This window comes from Choloepus didactylus, chromosome 1 (assembly GCF_015220235.1).
Source record: "Choloepus didactylus isolate mChoDid1 chromosome 1, mChoDid1.pri, whole genome shotgun sequence".
In the NCBI taxonomy this organism is placed as follows: Eukaryota; Metazoa; Chordata; class Mammalia; order Pilosa; family Megalonychidae; genus Choloepus; species Choloepus didactylus.
In genome coordinates, this window is record NC_051307.1 from 94,312,907 (window position 1) to 94,331,829 (window position 18,923).

At 37.6% G+C, this 18,923-nt stretch overlaps 1 protein-coding gene across 1 annotated transcript in view; it reads right to left on the bottom strand.

Annotated features, from left to right (window-relative positions):
- The window catches only part of UBXN7 (UBX domain protein 7), a 76,976-nt gene that overhangs the window by 25,665 nt on the left and 32,388 nt on the right, over positions 1-18,923 (bottom strand). Inside the window, exons 4-5 of the mRNA XM_037837619.1 lie at positions 17,108-17,173; positions 15,844-15,956 (exon numbers count right to left, since the gene is read on the bottom strand). Coding sequence (XP_037693547.1) covers positions 15,844-15,956; positions 17,108-17,173 — 179 coding nt within the window. The remainder of the gene's footprint in view (positions 1-15,843; positions 15,957-17,107; positions 17,174-18,923) is intronic.

Below are 18,923 nucleotides of genomic sequence, written 5' to 3' on the forward strand. Positions count from 1 at the left end.
ACATACAAAGGAAACAACATAAGACTAAGTTGTGACTACTCAGCAGCCACCATGGAGGCGAGAAGGCGGTGGCATGACATATTTAAAACTCTGAGAAAGAAAAATTTCCAACCAAGAATACTTTATCCAGCAAAACTCTCCTTCAAATCTGAGGGAGAGCTTAAATTTTTCACAGACAAACAAATGCTGAGAGAGTTTGCCAATAAAAGACCTGCCCTACTTCAGAGTCTAAAGGGAGCCCTACCAACAGAGAAACAAAGAAAGGAGAAAGAGAGATAGAGAATTTTAACAGACATATATAGAACCTTACATCCCAAATCACCAGGACACTCATTTTTCTCTAGTGATCACAGATCTTTCTCCAGAAGGGACCATAAGCTGGGACATAAAACAAGCCTCAAGAAATTAAAAAAAAAAAAAAAAAAATTGAATATACTCAAAGCACATTCTCCAACCACAATGGAATACAAATTAGAAGTCAATAATTTTTGAACTGTAACTCCACTACTTACTTCCTACATGATATAAAATACACAAACTCTAAAGACAAATCAGTGGTTTTGAACTCAATGTAAAATATGTAATTTTAGACAACTACATAAAGGTGGGGGAATAGAGTAGTATAGGAACATAGTTTATATGTCCTATTGAAGTGAAGGTGGTATCAAAGAAAAACAAGACTGGTATGGATTTAAGAGGTTAATTTTAAGCCCCACAGTAAACACAAAGAAATTATCAGAGAATATGGCCATAGAGACGAAAAGTAGAGTTTGGGTTAAGAGAAATGGGGGAAGGGGCAAGGGGGAGTTAAGAAATGAGTGTAGGGTTGCTATTTGAGGTGAAGGGAAATTTCTAGTAATGGATGGTGGGAAAGAGCATTACAACATTCTAAATGTGATTGTTCCCACTAATGGAAGGCTAGGGAGGGGGTGGAATGGGAAGATTTAGGCTGTATATATGTTTCCACAATTGAAAAAGAAAAAAAAAAGACAGTCTAAATAGATGACAATTGAATGCCAAGAATGAACTTGGATGGGATTGGAGGATAGAGGACAGGTGGACCATCACACAATACTGCGCTATTTCTGGATCTATACAATCGATCCTGTTGAAATTCTGTACTGCTTCAGCATCAGATGCCTGATCTCCACCCTCTTTCTATCTCAAATCTGGGTTCTCAATTTTTAATTTTCAAGGTTCGTTGATTAATGTTAGTTCACCTTAGTGAGACCATACAGTATTGTTCCTTTGTTTCTGACTAATTTCACTCAGTGTAATGTTTACTGTCTTCCATTTTGTCTTTCAGATTTTATATGTAATCTTATTTTTATTTTTTGTTTCTTTTTACTCTGATAGTCTTTGTTTCTACCCTCTTTTCCAAACCTCTCTCCTGTCTATCTGCCTGTAGTGCTCCCTTTAGTATTTCTTATAAAGCAGGTATCTTGTTCACAAACTCTCTCATTGTCTGTCTGAGAATATTTTAAACTCTCACCTCTAAGGACAGTTTTGCCAGATATAAAATTCTTGGTTGGTGGTTTTTTTTCTTTCAGTATCTTAAATATATCATACCACTGCCTTCTTGCCTCCATGGTTTCTACTGAGAAATCTGCAAATAGTCTTATTGATCTTCCCTTGTATGTGATGGATCGCTTTTCTCCTGCTGCTTCCAGAATTCTCTCTGTCTTTGACATTTTATAATCTGATTATTAAGTGTCTTGGCATAAGTCTATTCGGATCCATTCTACTTAGAGTTCACTGTGCTTCTTGGATCTGTAATTTTATGTCTTTTATAAGGGATGGGAAATTTTCAGTGACTATTTCCTCCATTCTTGCCTCTGCCCATTTTCCCTTCTCTTCTCCTTCCAGGACACCCATGACATGTACATTGATGCACTTCATGTCGTCACTCAGTTCCCTGAGACGCTGCTCATATCTCTCCGTTCTTTTCCCCATCTATTCTTTTGTGTCTAGGGTTTCAGATGTCCTGTTCTCCAGTTCATGAATCTTTTCTTCTGCCTCTTAAAATCTGCTGCTGTATGTTACCATTGTGTCCTTTATCTCTTGTATTGTGCTTTTCATTCCCATAAGTTCTGCTAATTGTTTATTCAAACTTCCAATTTCTTCCTTGTGTTCGCCCAATGTCTTCTTTATATCCTTTATCTCTTTTGCCCTATCTTCCCTCAACTCATTAAACTGATTTTGAATTGATTTTTTAATTGATTTAGGAGATTTATTTGATTAATAATTAGTTGTTTCAATTCCTGTATCTCAGCTGAAGTGGTAAGTTTATTCCTTTGACTGGGCTATATCTTCATTTTCCCTAGTGCGATTTTTTTTTTCCCTGGGCATATGATTTCCTTGAATGCCCCTGTCAGATTTTTCCAGACCAGACGGGCTCAGGTCTCAGGAGGAGGCTGTGTATTCAGTATTTGGTTTCCCTGATGGTGGGTCCTAGAAGATTGACAGACTTTCCTGTGAGGCCTCTAGACTCTGTGCTTTCCCTATTCAGCCTAGCAGGTGGCTCTTGTCAGCTCACAGCTCCCCAACAGTGTAAAGAGGTGCAGTCCCTTTAATTCAGTGGACCCTGACCTGGTGAGGGGCTGAGAATGTCAGAAGACAAGCTTAAGTTGTTTCCGGTTTATTTGTTTGTTTTCCCCCAAGCTCTGGGATCTGAATTTTCTGAGGGAGAACAGCCACTTGAGCTGGTCCCACCACCACCCTCCCCCCTTTTCTTAGGGAAGATAACCCTCCAAGGGAGTTACCTTCTCCATCTGAATTCCTCCTTTGTCTTTCTGGCTCTGTTAACTCCACCTTTGTCTGGGTCAGCAGGGAACTGAAGAAGCCTGAGGCTTTCTCTAATGGCTGCTTAGAATGAAAGAAAAAAATAAGAAAAGAGCAGAAGCCCCTTTTCAGAGCCAGTCCCCAGTCCCTCAGTTTTCTTGGGACACAGCCGTCTTCCAGTATTCTGAAGTCTCTGTTTTTATTTATTTATGAATTTTTTTCCTGTCAGCCCTGCCTCCTCCCTGCTGGAAGGAATTTGCTTCCCTTCCTGCTCTGTGCTTGTAGCTTGTATTCAGTAGTCCAAATGTGTTAATTAAAACCGCAACTGGAGCTTGGTTGAGTTACTTTCCCTGTAACCTGTTTCTTTTCTTCACACAGCAGTACTTCAGCTCAGCCTGCCCTGCCTGAGTGGGGAGGGGCTTCAGCTCCAGGTTTCTGGAGCTTTACTTATGATTCTGGCCTACAATCTCAGCCTCTCCACCCATTCCAGGCTGGTGTATGATGTGTGTCCATTCATGGATGTCTCCCAACAGTTGTTACAGATTATTTACTAGCTGTTCCTGGTTATTTACTAATTGCTCTAGAGGACTAACTAAATTCCACACATCTCTATGTCGCCATCTTGCTCCGCCTGCATTTAACTTTTGAAAGGCTTATTTTAAAGCATACAAATTTAATAATTCCTTGCTCTTAGGAAGTAACAGTGTTCCATTTACTTCCTTCCTTTTAGCATGCATAGATATTTTATTAAATGGATGACAAATGAATAAACTGCTATAACTGAAGAAAAAATATTTAAGAATCAAGAAAAAAAAATTAACACAACACTCCAGAGAGACAGATTGGACAGTACATATCCCTGTAACAAAGTAATTTTATATACGCCTGCCCCAACTACAACACTGACAAGAAACAACTGTATGAAACTAAAAATGAATATAAGTACAGAGTTACAAAATAAGAGTCCATTGCTTTTGTTTTTAAAAATTGACTGACTCAACATTCATTCTTTCATTAATTCAGATTCATTCATTCATGAGTACCTATTGTGTTTCAGGTACAGTTATAAATGCTGGAGTTACAGCATTTACCAAAGCACAATCATCCCTGCCCTCATAAGCTTACACTGTGGGAAAACCTGATACCAACAAAAGAAACTTGGAAATTGGTGCCATCCACACTGAAGATACTGTTAAGAAATTTGTGCCAGAAGGCAGGCCACAAAGAAGACACAACTTTCAGACAAAGCAGCATCATCTGGGAGAGAATATAAAAGACTCTCACAAGTACTCTCTGTGTATAACAATTACGTGAGTCAAAGATTGGAGATTAAGAGTGGACCATAGGACAAATGAGGAACCTTTCCTTTGGAGTCTATTAGGTTGTTTGGATCCCTATTCAAAAGCCATTAAAGGGATACCCAAAGGCAAGTTTGGCTATATCAAATAGAGAAGTATATGACAGCGTTATCTGTGACAAGGAAGAAGCACTGGGAGACTAACATCTCTGCAGGTCCCATACAGATCAGGAAAGGAAGAAAAATAAGAATGCAGAGGAACAATATGTTTCAAATAAAACATAAATATAAAGTCAAGAAGGAAATATTAAAATATGCATGGTACTTTTTTTGGAAGGGGAATTATTACTTTATATTTTTCTTATCAGTTTCAATTTTTTGGGTAATTTGTCTAATTGGAATAAAATTGAATGTAAGCTATATTTATTTAGAAAAGCTTTATCTTATATATTTATTTTGTTGTTGAACAGGCTCTTTACATTTTCAGGTCAAATATTAATTACTTTTGAAATTAATAAAATATTTTTATCATTAGGACTAGGAACATGAGCAATTGAATGACAACGTCAAAAAATAAACATGCACTTCTTTTTTTTTTTTAATCATTTTATTGAGATATATTCACATACCACGCAGTCATACAAAACAAATCGTACTTTCGATTGTTTACAGTACCATTACATAGTTGTACATTCACCACCTAAATCAATCCCTGACACCTTCATTAGCACACACACAAAAATAACAAGAATAATAATTACAGTGAAAAAGAGCAATTGAAGTAAAAAAGAACACTGGGTACCTTTGTCTGTTTGTTTCCTTCCCCTATTTTTCTACTCATCCATCCATAAACTAGACAAAGTGGAGAGTGGTCCTTATGGCTTTCCCAATCCCATTGTCACCCCTCATAAGCTACATTTTTATACATCTGTCTTCGAGATTCATGGGTTCTGGGTTGTAGTTTGATAGTTTCAGGTATCCACCACCAGCTACCCCAATTCTTTAGAACCTAAAAAGGGTTGTCTAAAGTGTGCGTAAGACTGCCCACCAGAGTGAGCTCTCGGCTCGTTTTGGAATCTCTCTGCCACTGAAGCTTATTTCATTTCCTTTCACATCCCCCTTTTGGTCAAGAAGATGTTCTCCGTCCCACGATGCCGGGTCTACATTCCTCCCCGGGAGTCATATTCCACGTTGCCAGGGAGATTCACTCCCCTGGGTGTCTGATCCCACGTAGGGGGGAGGGCAGTGATTTCACCTTTCAAGTTGGCTTAGCCAGAGAGAGAGGGCCACATCTGAGGAACAAAGAGGCATTCAGGAGGAGACTCTTAGGCACAAAAATAGGGAGGCCTAGCCTCTCCTTTGCAGCAACCGTCTTCCCAAGGGTAAAACTTATGGTAGAGGGCTCAACCCATCAAACCACCAGTCCCCTATGTCTGTGATCATGTTAGCAACCATCGAGGTGGGGTAGGCCAATACCCCTGCATTCTCCACAGGCTCCTCAAGGGGGCACTACATCATTTTTTTTTCCTTGTTTTTCTTTCTTTCTTTTTTTTTTTTTTTTTAACTTTCCCTTCTTTTTTAAATCAACTGTATGAAAAAAAAAGTTAAAAAGAAAACAAACATACAATAAAAGAACATTTCAAAGAGACCATAACAAGGGAGTAAGAAAAAGACAACTAACCTAAGATAACTGCTTAACTTCCAACATGTTCCTACTTTACCCCAAGAAAGTTACATAATATAGCAACATTTCCGTGAACTTGTTCCTACTATATCCATCAGAAATTAACAGACCATAGTCATTTCTGGGCATCCCCAGAACATTAAAAAGCTTATCTGTTCTTCTTGGATTATTGCTCCCCCTTCCTTAATTACTCTCTACTGCTAGTTCCCCTACATTCTACATTATAAACCATTTGTTTTACATTTTTCAAAGTTCACATTAGTGGTAGCATATAATATTTCTCTTTTTGTGCCTGGCTTATTTCACTCAGCATTATGTCTTCAAGGTTCATCCATGTTGTCATATGTTTCACGAGATCGTTCCTTCTTACTGACGCGCAGTATTCCATCGTGTGTATATACCACATTTTATTTATCCACTCATCCATTGAAGGACATTTGGGTTGTTTCCATCTCTTGGCAATTGTGAATAATGCTGCTATGAACATTGGCGTGCTGATATCTGTTCGTGTCACTGCTTTCCGATCTTCCGGGTATATACCGAGAAGTGCAATCGCCGGATCGAATGGTACCTCTATATCTAGTTTTCTAAGGAACTGCCACACTGACTTCCAGAGTGGCTGAACCATTATACAGTCCCACCAACAGTGAATAAGAGTTCCAATTTCTCCACATCCCCTCCAGCATTTGTAGTTTCCTGTTTGTTTAATGGCAGCCATTCTAACCGGTGTTAGATGGTATCTCATTGTGGTCTTAATTTGCATCTCTCTAATAGCTAGTGAAGCTGAACATTTTTTCATGTGTTTCTTGGCCATTTGTATTTCCTCTTCAGAGAATTGTCTTTTCATATCTTTTGCCCATTTTATAATTGGGCTGTCTGTACTATTGTCATTAAGTTGTAGGATTTCTTTGTATATGCAAGATATCAGTCTTTTGTCAGATACATGGTTTCCAAAAATTTTTTCCCATTGAGTTGGCTGCCTCTTTACCTTTTTGAGAAATTCCTTTGAGGTGCAGAAACTTCGAAGCTTGAGGAGTTCCCATTTATCTATTTTCTCTTTTGTTGCTTGTGCTTTGGGTGTAAAGTCTAGGAAGTGGCCGCCTAATACAAGGTCTTGAAGATGTTTTCCTACATTATCTTCTAGGAGTTTTATGGTACTTTCTTTTATATTGAGATCTTTGGTCCATTTTGAGTTAATTTTTGTGTAGGGTGTGAGGTAGGGGTCCTCTTTCATTCTCTTGGATATGGATATCCAACTCTCCCAGCCCCATTTGTTGAAAAGACCATTATGGCTCAGTTCAGTGACTTTGGGGGCCTTATCAAAGATCAGTCGGCCATAGATCTGAGGGTCTATCTCTGAATTCTCAATTCAATTCCATTGATCTATATGTCTACCTTTGTGCCAGTACCATGCTGTTTTGGCAACTGTGGCTTTATAATAAGCTTCAAAGTCAGGGAGTGTAAGTCCTCCCACTTCGTTTTTCTTTTTTAGAGTGTCTTTAGCAATTCGAGGCATCTTCCCTTTCCAAATAAATTTGATAACTAGCTTTTCCTAGTCTGCAAAGTAGGTTGTTGGAATTTTGATTGGGATTGCATTGAATCTGTAGATGCGTTTGGGTAGAATTGACATCTTAATGACATTTAGCCTTCCTATCCATGAACATGGAATATTTTTCCATCTTTTAAGGTCCCCTTCTATTTCTTTTAGTAGAGTTATGTAGTTTTCTTTGTATAGGTCTTTTACATCTTTGGTTAAGTTTATTCCTAGGTACTTGACTTTTTTAGTTGCTATTGAAAATGGTATCTTTTTCTTGAGTGTCTCTTCAGTTTGTTCATTTCTAGCATATAGAAACATTACTGACTTATGTGCATTAATCTTGTATCCCGCTACTTTGCTAAATTTGTTTATTAGCTCTACTAGGTGTATCGTTGATTTCTCAGGGTTTTCTAAATATAAGATCATATCGTCTGCAAACAATGACAGTTTTACTTCTTCTTTTCCAATTTGGATGCCTTTTATTTCTTTGTCTTGCCGGATTGCCCTGGCTAGCACTTCCAACACAATGTTGAATAACAGTGGTGACAGCGGGCATCCTTGTCTTGTTCCTGATCTTAGAGGGAAGGCTTTCAGTCTCTCACCATTGAGTACTATGCTGGCTGTGGGTTTTTCATATATGCTCTTTATCATGTTGAGGAAGTTTCCTTCAATTCCTACCTTTTGAAGTGTTTTTATCAAAAACGGATGTTGGATTTTGTCAAATGCTTTTTCAGCATCTATTGAGATGATCAATTGATTTTTCCCTTTCGAGTTTTTAATGTGTTGTAATACATTGATTGTTTTTCTTATGTTGAACCATCCTTGCATGCCTGGAATGAACCCCACTTGGTCATGGTGTATGATTTTTTTCATGTGTCTTTGGATTCGATTTGCAAGTATTTTGTTGAGGATTTTTGCATCTATATTCATTAGGGAGATTGGCCGGTAGTTTCCCTTTTTTGTAGCATCTTTGCCTGGTTTTGGTATTAGATTGATGTTAGCTTCATAAAATGAGTTAGGTAGTGTTCCATTTTCTTCAATGTTTTGAAAGACTTTGAGTAAGATTGGTGTCAGTTCTTTCTGGAAAGTTTGGTAGAATTCCCCTGTGAAGCCATCTGGCCCTGGGCATTTATTTGTGGGAAGATTTTTGATGACTGATTGGATCTCTTTGCTTGTGATGGGTTGGCTGAGTTCTTCTATTTCTTCTCTGGTCAGTCTAGGTTGTTCATATGTTTCCAGGAAATTGTCCATTACTTCTACATTGTCCAGTTTATTGCCATACAGTTGTTCATAATATCCTCTTATAATTTTTTTAATTTCTTCAGGATCTGCAGTTATGTCACCTTTTTCATTCATTATTTTGTTTATATGGGTCTTCTCTCTTTTTGATTTTGTCAGTCTAGCTAGGGGCTTGTCAATCTTGTTGATCTTCTCAAAGAACCAACTTTTGGTGATATTTATCCTCTCTCTTGTTTTTTTGTTCTCTATGTCATTTATTTCTGCTTTAATCCTTGTTATTTCTTTTCTTCTACTTGGTTTAGGATTGGTTTGCTGTTCATTTTCTAGCTTCTTCAGTTGATCCATTAGTTCTTTGATTTTGGCTCTTTCTTCCTTTTTAATATATGCGTTTAGTGCTATAAATTTCCCCCTTAGCACTGCTTTTGCTGCATCCCATAGGTTTTGGTATGTTGTGTTCTCATTTTCGTTCGTCTCTATATATTTAGCAATTTCTCTTGCTATTTCTTCTTTAACCCACTGATTGTTTAGGAGTGTGTTGTTTCACCTCCAGGTATTTGTGAATTTTCTAAGTCTCTGATGGTTATTGACTTCTAATTGTATTCCATTGTGGTCAGAGAATGTGCTTTGAATAATTTCAATCTTTTTAAATTTATTGAGGCTTGTTTTATGTCCCAGCATATGATCTATTCTGGAGAAAGTTCCGTGAGCACTAGAAAAGTACGTGTATCCTGGTGATTTGGGATGTAATGTCCTGTATATGTCTGTTAAATCTAATTCATTTATCAGATTGTTTAGGTTTTCAATTTCCTTATTGGTCTTCTGTCTGGTTGATCTATCTATAGGAGAGAGTGATGTGTTGAAGTCTCTCACAATTATTGTGGAAACATCAATTGCTTCCTTTAGTTTTGCCAGTGTTTCTCTCATGTATTTTGTGGCACCTTGGTTGGGTGCATAGACATTTACGATTGTTATTTCTTCTTGCTGAATTGCCCCTTTTATTAGTATGTAGTGGCCTTCTTTGTCTCTCAAAACATCCCTGCATTTGAAGTCTATTTTATCTGAGATTAATATTGCTACACCTGCTTTCTTTTGGCTGTAGCTTGCATGAAATATTTTTTTCCATCCTTTCACTTTCAGTTTCTTTGTGTCCCTGTGTCTAAGATGAGTCTCTTGTATGCAACATATTGATGGTTCATTTTTTTTGATCCATTCTGCGAATCTATATCTTTTAATTGGGGAGTTTAATCCATTTACATTCAACGTTATAACCGTGAAGGCATTTCTTGAATCAGCCATCTTATCCTTTGGTTTATGTTTGCCATATTTTTCCCCTGTCTCTATTAATATCCTTTATTGTACCCATACCGAATCTCTTTAGTACTAAACCTTTCTCCAAGTCTCTCTGTCCTGTCTTTGTTTCTCTGTCTGTAGGGCTCCCTTTAGTATCTCCAGTAGGGCAGGTCTCTTGTTAGCAAATTCTCTCAGCATTTGTTTGTCTGTGAAAAATTTAAGCTCTCCCTCAAATTTGAAGGAGAGCTTTGCTGGATAAAGTATTCTTGGCTGGAAATTTTTCTCACTCAGAATTTTAAATATATCGTGCCACTGCCTTCTCGCCTCCATGGTGGCTGCTGAGTAGTCACTACTTAGTCTTATGCTGTTTCCTTTGTATGTGGTGAATTGCTTTTCTCTTGCTGCTTTCAGAACTTGCTCCTTCTCTTCTGTGTTTGACAGTGTGATCAGTATATGTCTTGGAGTGGGTTTATTTGGATTTATTCTATTTGGAGTTTGCTGAGCATTTATGATTTGTGTATTTATGTTGTTTAGAAGATTTGGGAAGTTTTCCCCAACAATTTCTTTGAATACTCTTCCTAGACCTTTACCCTTTTCTTCCCCTTCTGGGACACCAATGAGTCTTATATTTGGACGTTTCATAGTATCTATCATATCCCTGAGGTCCATTTCGATTTTTTCAATTTTTTTCCCCATTCTTTCTTTTATGCTTTCATTTTCCATTCTGTCATCTTCCAGGTCACTGATTCGTTGTTCAACTTCCTCTAGTCTTGTACTATGAGTGTCCAGAATCTTTTTAATTTGGTCAACAGTTTCTTTGATTTCCATAAGATCATCCATTTTTTTATTTAGTCTTGCAATGTCTTCTTTATGCTCTTCCAGAGTCTTCTTGATTTCCTTCATATCCCGTACTATGGTCTCATTGTTCATCTTTAGTTCTTTGAGTAGCTGCTCTAGGTGCTGTGTCTCTTCTGGTCTTTTGATTTGGGTGCTTGGGCTTGGGTTATCCATATCGTCTGGTTTTTTCATATGCTTTATAATTTTCTGTTGTTTTTGGCCTCGTGGCATTTGCTGAACTTGATAGGGTTCTTTGAGGGTTTGTAGACCTATTGAACTCCTTATCTCTAATTTATCAGATCTACAGCTTCGTGGAGTACACTTTCTCTAACTAACCAGCAGGTGGCGTCCACGAGCCACCTGTTCTCCACAAGCCAGTTCTCCCCTGCTTAGCCTTTTTGGTGAGTGGGGGAGTGAGTCTTGTGGGGCCCAATTGGTGTACCAAGCTTGCGTGTGTAGTTGGTGTTGCCTGCCCTGTATGTGGGGCGTGTTTCTGGGCAGTCGGGGAGGGGGGGTGGCCGTAACAATCAAATCTCCCTGGTGATCCTAGAGTTTTAAAGCTGCTGCAATAGTCTAATCCTTCAGTTCAGTCCTGCCACAGTTTGTCTCTGCCACTGACCCACAAGTCCTTGGTATTGGTGTATGGCTCCTGAGACTTGCAAGTGGGCCCCTCTTCCAGGCTGTGCACCCCGGGTCCTCTGTTGAGGGATGCCTGTGCTATGTCACAGGTGAGTGCCGTCCCCTCAGGGCAGTTCTGGGCTGCTGGGCTGTGTAGGGAGGCTCCCAGTCTGCTCAAATGATGGCTGAATGGGGCTTTGTTAATTCACACTGCTCCACCTTCCCAACTCTGGGACAATCAGCTGAGGTTGCAGGGAAGGCTAATGTCCACGCCCAGTTTTGTGGTGTGTGCCTGTTATTTGAAGCCCTTCCGTCACACTGGGTTGTCTGGGGCAGCTCTGGGCTATGGGGCTTGCGATGGGCAGGAGTGTTTCCTGTCCACCAGGATGGTGGCTGTGAGCGGACACCCCCATTTTCTTGGGAAGTTGTGGTGTTTAGTGAATTTTCTCAGCCACTGAAGTATTGCCTTTTGTCTCAGAGCTCTCTTAGTTCTGCTCTTGACTTGACGTGCCCAAATTGAAAGTCTTTGAAGCTTTCTGTATTGGGCTTCTTAGAGTAATTGTTTTAGAAAAAGAAAAAAGGATTAAAAAAAAAAAAAAGGGTCCTCCTCAGAGATCTAATGGGTTATTGAAATGCTAAGAGAGAAAGCTACCAGGGCCATTAAGGAAAGGTCCACAGGGCAGAGAGATAGGCTTTTCTTCGGGATTTGCATATGCGCCTTAGGGCCTGAGCTCCGCCCTTCCCCTTTCTGTGTTCACCAGAACTCTAAAAATCCTCTGCTTTTATTTTGGAGTTTTTCGTGTTGTTTTTTTTTTTCTATGCCTGTCTCCTCTCTGCTGGGCTGGCTGCTCACAGATTCTCTGGTGTCTGGTCTCTGTCTATCTATGGTTGGAGTCTGGATCAGTAGAATGAGTTTCCGATAAGAGCAGCCACTGCAGTTCTCCCTTCTCCTTCCCGGAGCTGACAGCCCCTCCTCCCACCGGACTGAGCCTGGCAGGGAGGGGCGCGGGTCCCCTGGCCGCAAAAACTTACAGATTTCGCTGATCTCAGCAGTTCGACATTTTCATGAGTGTTGTATGAAGTATGCCCAAAGACAGATTGCTCTGTGGTGTCCAGTCCACGCAGTTCCTGGCTTTCTACCTACTTTCCTGGAGGAGTAACTAAAACATACAGCTCACCAGTCTTCCATCTTGCCCCCCAGCAAACATGCACTTCTTATGTGGGAAAATAAGGAATATTGTGGTACTTGCACTGATTTTTCTTTACAGTGTACTCCAGTCTATGCCAGTCACTTAACAAAGATTAAATGAGGGCCAACTGGGTGCCAGAAACTGTTCTAGATATTATGCATACACAACAGCAAATAAATCAAAGACCTTGTGTTCACAGAGCTTATACGCTAGTGAGGAAAGAAGAAAACCCAAGAAATATATCCTCGCCTAGACTATTTATTCTAAGTGTTCTACTCACTCTACTTCTACTTTGTTTAAGCCACTGTTCATTCGTTTCTGGTCTCACATGCAGTCAAATCTTTACCCCACTGCCTGGAACAAGGCCTTGCAATATGAAGCACTCAAAAAGTATTTTTTGAATGAACAAGTGTATTAACTAGTCTCTAATTTGGTTAGCATGAACCAGTCCCCATGAACATGACCATTTCTAGATACACTAAGAAAATCTAGTTTCTAAACCTGTATAATTGTGGCTCAGTTTTTTTTTTAAATGTTAAGTTTACTGAAAAATATTCACATACCATACAATCATCCAAAGTGTACAACTGTTCACAGTTTCATCATATAGTTGTGCATTCAACACCACAATTTTTGAACATGTTCATTACTCGAAAAAATAAAATGAAAAAAAGAATAAAAATAAAAGAGAACACTCAAAACATCCCATATCCCTCCTCCCCTCATTTACTTTTTTTGTGTGTGTGATTGTTCACATACCATACAATTATCCAAAGTGTACAACCAACTGCCCCAGTACCATCACATAGCTGTGCATGCATCACAATTATTTTTTTTTGATTTTTAGAATATTTTCATTACTCCAGAAAAGAAATAAAGACCAAAAAAAAAAAAAAAAAAAAGAAAGAAAAGAAAACTCAAATCCTCCCATATCCCTAACTATCCCCCCTCCATTGTTGACTCATAGTATTGGTATATATACATTTCTTACTGTTTATGAAAGAATGTTAAAATACTACTAACTGTAGTATATAGTTTACAATAGGTATATATATTTTTCCTATATGCCCCTCAATTATTAACTTCTAGTTGCAGTATCATAAATTTGCTCTGGTTCATGAAAGAGATTTCTAATATTTGTACACTTAATCTCGGACATTGCCTATCACAAGGTTCACTGTTTTATACATTCCCATCTTTTAACCTCCAACTTTCCTTCTGGTGGCATATATGACTCTGAGCTTCCCCTTTCCACCACATTCATGCACCATTCGGCACTGTTAGTTATTTTCACAACATGCTACTGTCACCTCTGTTCATTTCCAAACATTTAAATTCAACCTAGTTGAACATTCTGCTCATACTAAGCAACTGCTCCCCATTCCTTAGCCTCATTCTATATTCTGGTAACTTATATTTCATGTGTATGAGTTTACATATTACAACTAGTTCCTATCAGTGAGACCTCGCAATATTTTTCCTTATGTGTCTGGCTTATTTCACTCAGAATATTGCCCTCAAGGTTTCGTCATCAACCCATTTTTTTTTTTTTTTTAAGATGGTTTTGTTCACTCTCCATTACAGTCCATCCTAAGTAAACAATCGATTGTTCCCTGTACAGTCACATATTTATGTGTTCACCACCCTCACCACTATCTATATAAGGACATCTACATTTCTTTGTGGTTCAGTTTTCGTTACATCAAATATGGTAACCAAACCTATGGGCCCCTGACTGAGCAGCCAGAAGGTGCTACTCTAATTTTTAATATTTACCTCTCTAAACTTATTTTGCATATTAGTACCCTAATTTTTGTAAAACTAATGGATAGAGCTTTAATCACAATGAAATGACTGCTTTATCTGGGAGTGTTTACATCATTTAAAGACTTACAGATGGTAAAGTTTAGTATTATCAGAGGAAAAATTGAATAGATTGTACAAACAACACAGGTCATGAAATACAAAGAAAAAAAGGTGAAATAACTTAACAAAATGAATCAAGCTTCAGAGGACAATGTAAAAAGACACTTAAATTTTCCCTCAAAGAATAAGCAGTAGAGTAACTGTGAGGCCACCTTAAATCAAGCTGAGTTATTGCATTAAGCCCTAGAGCAACTCAGAAGCTAATGAAAATGCAAAGCGTCAAAACAAAATCAAATCTATTTTGTTTCATATTGCTGCTATTGTCTCTCCGTTGTTGTGTTATCACCAGGACCCTAGAAAGGTTAGGCAGACATAATTGCCTGGAACCGTAGCTGCCATGTTAAAGCCATGAGGGAAAGATAAAGAGCACTAACACATCTGATCTGACACCTTTGAGTTGATGAATGCACATCAACTACTCCCACAATTCCAGATGTATTACATGAGAAAAATAAACTCTTGTTTGGTCAAATCTCCATCATTTGAGTATTCTGTTATATGCAGCCAAACACTTCAAGGTTTTACAATTCAGAAATTTAAACTGAAGAATAAGCTTACAGTGAAGTTTCTTATCCTAAATACTTCATTTAGACTAATCTAAGAGTATGTCAAAGGACAAGTGTTTTTTAACATAATTATAATTCCTTTTTAAATATATCACTGGTATACATCATTTTTACAGTTATTCTTTGGCCTAACAGATAAGACTTGTCTGAAATTTAAGTGATTTAAATCTGTGGAAAGGATATTCTGATTCAAAAGACCATTAGCATGCTAGTCAACAAAAAAGCAAGCTGTGTGAACATCTCAACAGAATATTTAAATCCTAACTAAACTCATTCATTTAACAAAGTGTTCCTATTAAAATGCTAGAGTATGGGTCCCAAGGATTACCAAAATGCAAATAAACACATTCCCCCTGCCCTCATTAAGCTTATAATCTAGCAGAAAATCAAAAAAACCTGCTCTAGAAAGATTTTCTTTGGCTATAGCTAAGATAAAACCAAGAACCAGAGGGAAATTGTATTCTGCAATTAAAGATCTATTCTTTTAAAGCATACAAGGTTCACCAAAAGATGGGCAAAAGATCCCTGCAAAATAACAATTCACAAATGGCCAAAGAACACACACTGTTGTGATGATCAAAGACATATAAACAAACAAAAAAACTACTTTTTTTTTTTAAATCTATGGAACTGGCACAGATTCTAAAATGACTCCACACAAGGTGAATAAAAGGGTTTCATCTAACAACCAATCTTACATACTGCTGGTTGAAACATAAATAATGTGACCTTTAGGTATGTATCATATGTTAATACTTACAATGCCAATTCCTAATATGCTGATAGCTGACAGGGTTTTTTTTTTCTTTGAAAGAAAAACACAGCATTGAAAACGCAAAAAGATTCATAGTTAAGGCTCAGAATCCCCAGGAACCTACTGTTTCAAAGCTGCCTTTATGCATCAAGTCAATGGGTGGCCGGAATAGATCTGCAAGGGTAGTTAGTTTCTTATCTATTGCTCCTCCATTTCTTAATTCCTGTTCTTGCCGAACTGCAACACAGGAGGATGAAAAGGGTTCAATTAGCCAAAAAATAAAATAACTTCACGAATCTCCTAAGATAAACCTTGTGTCAACTGAAGCAATTACTCTACAATGTTCTTGACCTCAAATATGAATGCAAAGATTTAATGTTAACTTTGGAAAAATTACAAGGGGGGGAGGAGTCTTAAAATTTGGTATTCCATCTCCAAAGGTAAGAATAAAAGCAGAAATTTAATTAAAAATGGGAGTCAACTAAAAAAGTCACTTCCTTCAAATATTCAAAACTAACTTTAGCATAGGAGAAAACTTTCATCTCCATTCATCTATTCCTGAAAGTGACCTCAATTCCTCTTTGGTTGTTTCTAGTTATATTCCCAATTTTTTAAGATTCTGGCAGTGGGAGATATAATCACGGCTATCATCCTCTCCTGGAAAGGGCAGAGGATTCCCTAGTAGACCTGAGTCATTTTAGTTTCCTCAACATTCCCCAAAGTTTTAAGACCCATCTGTGCTTCAATAAACTCATTATAAATCAAGCATGGTCCAATGGTTTCTCATTTATTTTCTAAACATAACTATCCTTTCTTTAGAATTCCCTTGCCAAATCACTACTGCATGTTCTAAGAGTATAATGCCAAGATTCTCATTCTAACTTATTCCACAGGTTTAAGATATAAATCTATTCCAAACAACTGAGCCAAAATAATATTCTTTTTCAATCCCCTACAATAATCATTTTCATTGTGGTCATTCCTTTCACCGTTAGATATCAGGATCCAAGATATTCAAGTAAGTTACAATTTGGAACAATTCAGCTCAACTGGGAGTCAAGAAAATCAAAAACAGATCATATTCATAATTCCATATTTTTAAAAAGGTGAATCCTCAAAGTAATTGGATATACAAACAATCAGGATCTTGACCTGTAGGGGACTGTATGGGTGCTTTCCCCTGCTGTGGTTTATCTTGTTTTTAAATAGAGAAAGGGAGGGAGGGAGGGAGAGAGGGAAAAGGTTCCTCACTTAATAAGTTTAAAATTACATTTCACTTTAAAGTCAAAGTCTGCAAATGAAAAAAGACAAAGGTCTTAGAATCTGTACTTCCAAATGCTTCCTTAGGCATGCATTACTGTAATTAATATGATTAAGCTAATACCTACTAGTTTCAGTTTGAAAATCCCGGAAACCATCAAATATTGAACGTGCAGGCCGTCGTCTTTTAGGAGCTTTAGGGGGAAAGAGAGAATTGATTGAAAAATTTAAAACATTAATTTTGAAACTTAATTCTAAACACTCCTTATCTATAAATATTTCTTGTTTTAAAACACTCATAGATTCACAATTGTACCCTCTCTTTAAAAACTAAAAAATCTTAAAAGATCCAACCATCTCATTTACAAATGAGAAAACCAAGGCTCAGTTTAAAAGACTTGACCAAACTTGATTTAAGAACTACTTACTGACTGAATACACATGTAGAATTACAAACACCAAAACACGTCTAATTTTTGAAGAAAAAAATATTCTAGTGACATAGCAATTTAGTGACAGAAAAGTAAACAGAACCAAGGTCTTCTCATACCCCTGTATAGTGTCCATTACCCAAACCTTAAGTACTTTACACATAAGGTCTAGAATACAATAATCAAAACCCTATCTTCGTATATGTATATGACAAACAAAAAAAATAAATGACCAGAACATTTATGTATATTACAATGAATAAGGACTTCTAATGATTCTTTCGATACGGATAAGGGTTACTAAATTGGCTTATGGCAAGCCTGGCCAGCACCTAACCAGACAGTGCTCCATGTTAATAAATGATGATGTGAAGAGCAAGATTAGGTAGAGAGTACAAAAGTTTCCCACCCCATGTCAAAACATCTTTCCCAACAGCCTGCATTTGCAATTACAAAGGGTAACTGTTTTTATCTAAGAACTTAGTAAAAGCAAAACAAAACAAAAGTAAAAACTGCAGAACCACATGTAAAAAACTTCTGTCTCTTTAAAACATACCTGTATTTTATCATTCATGTTTATATCTGTATCAGTATTTATGTTAAAGAATCACAATTATTATCTCTGAGAAAAGGGATTAGTACAAAAAAAATACTTACTTTTTAGCTATGTATTGAATTTTTTCCAACAAGCATTACTTTTACATTATTTTCTTTCTGCTTTCATTTGTTTCTCTCTCATTTATCCCAAGTGTAACCAAGAACCTCTTCTCAGGCACAACACTTCTAGTCCTAGGACTATTAATTCCTCCCTATATCTTTAATATGTGGTTGCCTGGCTCTTCCAAACCACGTGCTATAAGCAACATCGGTATTCTTATAAAATAGAAGTGCTGGTCACTAGGGCCAGAGGCTAAGCTACAAAGAACTAAGGGATTCAAAGTCAACTTGAAAATCATAACAGGTAAGCGAGACAAGTAGAAACAATGTCACTTCCAAGATTAAGTTATAAAAAGACTGTGGCTTCCATCCTGAGCTGCTCTGTCTCCCTCACTTGCTCTATGGTAAGGAACTGATGTCTCCAGACAGCACTGTGAATGAGCGTGGAAGCAGAACCACCCCAAATCAAGCTTTGAAGTGCCTGAAGTCTTGGCTGACACCTTGATTACATCCTTGTGAGAAATCCTGAGCCAAAGGCACTCAGCTAAGCTACATATGTATTCCAGATCCATGGAAACCTTGATATAACAAATGTTTGATGTTTTAGGCTACTAAATTTGGGGGGCAATTTTTTTGGCAGCAGTAGATATCTAATCGAGTCTATCTTGCATTCTTATTATGTATGATTTTGTAGTATGAAGAATTAGTCACTTAAAAATATTTGTTCACTGAGTTAAGCAAACAATTTAAATACTGACCTTTTCATTATGCAATATTAAAAAAAATCACATCTGTTAACATCACTACTGATGTTATCAAAAAGTCTTTAAGTATTGGGAAGCTGTCATGTTCACAA